Source organism: Electrona antarctica, assembly GCF_951216825.1.
Source record: "Electrona antarctica genome assembly, chromosome: 11".
NCBI lineage: Eukaryota > Metazoa > Chordata > Actinopteri > Myctophiformes > Myctophidae > Electrona > Electrona antarctica.
Genome location: NC_136792.1, coordinates 14,619,316 through 14,624,907, shown reverse-complemented (window position 1 = coordinate 14,624,907; position 5,592 = coordinate 14,619,316). Strand labels below are relative to the sequence as shown.

The window sequence follows — 5,592 nt, the reverse complement described above, 5'->3', positions numbered from 1 at the left end:
TCCGGGAATGTCGCTGAACAACTACGTCATGTGTTATTTACATGTAGGTTCGTCACGTGGGCGGGGCGATACTCATCGTCCAATGAGCGAGCCACAACAAAGGCTACGTGGGTGTGCGTAATTTAAAATGTGAAACCGCGCTTGATTGATCGATTGAACATTTTATTTCACAGTAGCAGGCTAAAAAAAATAGTATGCACTATGCAAAAAATTGTATGGACTATGCAGAATGAGTACAGTACATTTCAAACGGAATTTGAGGATAGAAGCAGAAAAAGCATGAAGACTTGTTTACATAAAGGTCCTCCATTTTCAATTAATCAGATAATTAATTGTAAAAAAATCACACCCGTGTGAAGTGAGGGGCGCTCTTATCATCGTACATCATCATAACGTAAAATAGACACTGTCTATTTGCTCACACACTATGACGAAAACAATTCTCCATTCATTGTGTCAATGGGAATTTAATGTTTGTGTAGGACAGTTTGTGGACAGTCACACAACAAAAGCTGGATATAGGACTCAATAGGAGGGGCTACTACTTTGACTTTGTTTTATTATGGGGGCCAGTTTCGCAGCCGCCTGTAGTGTAGATCTCTTTGAGAGCGGTTTTGAAGGAGTCTAAGTACGTTTGGTCTATGTCGCCACCTAGTGTACAAACACAGCTATTAATCATTATACTATAGGGTGCATTTTAGCTTCTACCTGCACCATCACTAGTGAACAAACCATTATTAATCTGTATGTTTTATTATTGTGCATGCATAACGTTCTGTCCATGACCTAATGTTTCTTCAGGGCGACTGTGGCTTAGGAGGTAGAGCAGGTCATCCAATGATCCGTGGGTCGGCGGTTCGAATCCCGGCTCCTCCTGTCTACATGTCGAAGTGTCCTTGGGCAAGACACTGAACCCCAAATTGCTACCGATGTGCTGGTTGGTACCTTGCATGGCTTCCGTCGCCATCGGTGTATGAATGTGTGAATGTAATGCACAATCTATGTAAAGCGCCTTGGATAAAGGTGCTATATAAATGCACCATTTTACATTTTTTTTCAGTATATAATTCATTATGATTACTTTTCAGTAACAGACAATCATACGCAACGATAATTCTTCAACAAGCATTTATTTCATTATGTAAACATGTTTATTTTGACAGACAGGTGGAGACCACACACAGTGCAGTCTGCCACCTCCCTATATTCAAATCCTCCCGTTCGCAAGAGACATGAATTCTGTCAAGTAAGATACAACACAAACAAATATAGGCTACTGTGTAGACAAAAGAGATATAGAGAGGTGTAAACACCAGATACTGGGGTCTTACAACCATTTTAAAGCACAAGACTATAGTTTGGAATAAACATTGCTGGAGGAACTGATTGACAGTTAGGCACTTTGAATAAAATATTTTAACAAATCAAGCTCCAGACATTCAGAGAACAACTTCTGTGTTGGAACACTGACTGGAGGTGAAATGGAAGCAGATTATTGTATGAATACTGTCCTGGTCATAAAGGCTGCAGTCCAGTGTGGATGAAGAGAATGACATCTCATAGAGAAAGAGATGTGGAGAAACTGGCCCTTAATTTATACTTGGTTGTGCATTGCATTGCACACCGGAAATAGCCGATCTACCAGCTCTTGTGAACGGAAACAATGTTTTTGTTAGTCAAGTAACTTTCACCATGTCATGATAGACTATCAAATGCTTTTGTTTATGTTATAATTACCTGCAGGCAGCTCATATGTTAGGTAGAACAATGTGAGCATCAGTAATAATAACAGCAGTAATGCTGTAATGAAGTGCTGATAAGCACTTTATTACATCTATTTTCAGATTGTAGCAGCTTGTAGATCCGCTATTTTAGTGTGTGACACTGACGCACAATGAAATCAGGCTTGGCAACTCATAGCAACACAAAGAGATGGAGATAAGAGATGGAGATAGAGACGACAGTGTGACAGACAAATACTCCTCATTGACAAACTCACAGACAAAGATTGCAATGAGTGTCAAAGTGTCAACAAACAACATGAGACTATAACATGGACCCACTGCTGTGTGAACATATCAGCATTAATGAAAAACAAATAGGACAATAGAGCTGGGTGTGGCTGGGTGTTCTTAGGAAACACCTTAAAAATGACACAACAGGCAGGAAGGAATGTAACGAGTTCAACTCAAAGAAACCGTAGCTTTTGTCCTCCGGGTATAAAAGAGAATTGGTCAAATACAAGTTTCCTGGATTTTTCTTTTTTTGGAAAGTGTGGAAGTCAAACGGGCAAAACTCGTGTGGTGGAGAAACCACACTGTGGAAGTTAAGGAATTCTCTAAAGGTGACTAAAACTTGTGCTGCACCTCATATGAGGAGAGAAACATATCCTGGACCAGTGATTCTCAACCTTTTTAATTCAAAGGACTTCCAGTTTGATTAAGATTTTAACTGGGGACCCCCTGCAACCTCACTAAAGGACCCCTGGGGGTCCCCACACCCCAGGTTGAGAACCACTGGCTAGATAAGACGAGGTGTGGTAGATGGGTACGGTTCCTCTCTGGTAGAGAGACTCAATCTGAGGCAGTTGTGTGTAGCTGTAGGAAACATATAAAAATAACCTAAACGAACGCGGACCTTCATTTCTGGGTCATCATCATCTTCGTGGCCTCAGAAAGGCTTTAGTGGTTTTTTGATCTGAAGGTTAGAAAGGCTGGGAAACAAACAGGCCCTGGTTCAGACACAATGAAAACCCCTGCATGAAGGAAAGTTTACAAAGGAGGAATGGTTTGCCTGGGGCAGGGGAGGAGGGTGGAGAGGGGTAGCTGGGAATTGGTGGTGCGTTTGTGTGTGTAAAGATGGCAGTGGTCCAAGGCATTTGCTGTAATCTTGTCGGTGGAGAAATGGATGGTCTCTTTTTTTCCGTCCCATGATGATGATGTCACGTTTACATGCCCATCCTGATGCTCTGGATGATCTGGAAGATAGCTGATAACACACACACACGTATGACTATTATTGTGAGGAAATAATTTTAGGAACGCCGGTAATGCACACCAAAGGTTGTGGTGAGGTGCTGGGAATAAACTTTAAAAAAGTAGTAAGTGTTACACACTCTGGCTCCATATGCAGTAAATTTAACCACTTAATTCCTTTACTTGGATGACCGGAGCCCCCCAGGGCTCTATACTAAGTGCCTTTTCTATTTTTGCTCTGACAATAGCCGACCTACAAGCGTTGCGATTCATTGTGAGCTTGTAAGAACTGCTATTTTCAGCTAAAATCTTCCCCGGAATACAGATGCTGGGGTAAACCCCAGCAAGAAGGCCTGAAGGCCCGAAACTTCATCATTAACCACTTAAAAGTGGTTAATGATGAAGTTTCGGGCCTTCAGGCCTTCTTAAAAAATAACAATGTGTTGATTTAGATGACGTTTTGGCCTCGGGCCTTCTTCAAAATCAACAAATTAGTTGAAATTTGCCAGAAGGCTGAAACATCATCATTAAAGTTACTGCATATGGAGCATATGGAGTGTGGGACTCTTGTTTTTCTTAAGTTATAAATGCCATTTCTTTTGCCACTTTTAACCCTAACCCTGAGAAATGCTTAGTTGCGTAGTTATTGTAATTGGAGCACAACTCTGAAAATCTATTTTAACCATAAAACAACCATTTATCTTGTGAGGACCAGGAAACTTTTCCCTGACAATGTCTACTTCTCAAATTCTACTATATTTGTGGGGACATTTGGCCCTCACACGTACAGTATAAAGTAGCCTATACTACAAGCACAAACACACTCAAGTGCGTACAGTATGTGTTTAGACAGTTGATGAGCACACACACAGAGGAGAGGTAGAAACTTATAATAATCTCTAATTCCACTCAGAGGAGACAGAGACCAAAAATAATAATCTCTAATTCCACTCAGAGGAGACAGAGACCAAAGATAATAATCTCTAATTCCACTCAGAGGAGACAGAGACCAAAGATTATCGTGGTCCTGGCTGGCAGATAACATATGGACTTTGATACTTCAGTTGGTCCTTCAACATCTGCATTTAGACATACAATTACATAACATGGTGAAGTCATCAATAGCCACTCAAAATATACCTTTTATGTATATAACACAGGAATGATGGTCTAAGAATTAAAACTGATGATTTTTACAGTGCGACACTTCCAGGACTCAAAGGGCATAAAGTCTCAAGCTTGTTAGTGTTTTTTATGCTTTAGTTTAGAGTAGTTACAGTGTGTTGATATCAGGCAGAAACCTCTTATGTCCATATTCTAACGTTTTGTGTGCCTTACTTGATCATACTACAGCATCACACAAAAGTGTCGAAAATAGCAGATCCACAAGCAACGTGCTTTGAGCTTGTAGATCTGCTACTTTTGAAGTGAATCCTAAAAATGTTTTAATCCATCCGACAGAGACGATAATTATTAATTATGGTCATGTATGTATATGCCTTTTTGTAAATACAAAACGCTCAACATCTAACTTAATTTATAGAAGACAAGAAGGAATCAGTATTCAATATTTACCTGAACCACAGACGACAAATATGAACAGAGCCAGGAGCCATGGACCCACTCCCTTGTCATCTCCCAGGGTTCTCTGCCATGGAAAACACATGAAGAATCATTAGTTGAATGAATATATACCATCACATAATATAGCCTACTGGAAATTTGATTTCCATGATTTTCGATTTCTTATTTCCAAACTTTAAACTCAGATTTTATAGCTGAGAAAATACTCCAAGATACTTATTATACAGAAGTCTCATGCTCTATTTAAAACAAACCAACATTGTAGTTTTTAAACATTACTGACTGGCATTAAAAATATGTCAGTTATTAAAAAATAAATAAATACATTTGAGCAACTTACAGCGGATCTAGTCACGTTCCCTCTCTGGGTGATGTTCTTGCTGTGCTTCTCGTTGGCCATGCGTATCCTCTGTTTAGCCACCATGTTTGCTGCTGTAGATTTCGATGTAGTTTGCTTTAATGAAGTTAAATTAAAGTTTTTAGATGGGTAATTGACGCGTCGTCTGGCTCTCAAAGAGGATGCAGGTCTAAAGAGAAGAGAGAGGGAGAGACCAGCAGACTTGTCTACGTACACACTAATGTAGGCTCCTCCCACGCATAGGCTACGTCCGCACAAAAAAGTCGATTCGCCGAAAATCGCAGATCTACAAGCTCACACCGCATCGCGGCGTGGCGCGGTGTGAGCTTGTAGATCTGCGATTTTCGGTTTAAAGCTAAACTAGAACTCCTCCCCCGCTCGGAGTTGCGGCGTGTCACTACGAGACATAAGGTAATTTTTTACCTTTTTTTTGCACACAATTATATTAGTTTAATAGTGGCAAACTGGCATCACTGCCGTGCAACATTATTTTATCATAATTCTACAGTGGTATAGGTTGTAATAGTTTAATAGTCCTGGTGCTGTATATTTTGAACGTGAAGCATCGATAAATTGCAGAGTATATAAGTAGTTGATTAGTAACGGCAATTAAGGCATAAACTATTATGTGTATTTCTAAAATACATTTTACACGTCACGATATTATGTGATAAT

At 40.0% G+C, this 5,592-nt stretch overlaps 1 protein-coding gene across 1 annotated transcript; it reads right to left on the bottom strand.

Annotated features, from left to right (window-relative positions):
* Positions 1-1,110: 1,110 nt before the first annotated feature.
* On the bottom strand, positions 1,111-5,116 carry LOC306932379 (stress-associated endoplasmic reticulum protein 1-like). Its single transcript, XM_079514169.1, has 3 exons — positions 4,900-5,116; positions 4,551-4,623; positions 1,111-2,988 (listed from the first exon to the last, which is right to left on the bottom strand). The coding sequence occupies exons 1-3, from the start codon at positions 4,981-4,983 to the stop codon at positions 2,948-2,950; spliced, it is 198 nt and encodes a 65-aa protein (XP_079370295.1). The 5' UTR covers positions 4,984-5,116; the 3' UTR covers positions 1,111-2,947.
* Positions 5,117-5,592: the final 476 nt, after the last annotated feature.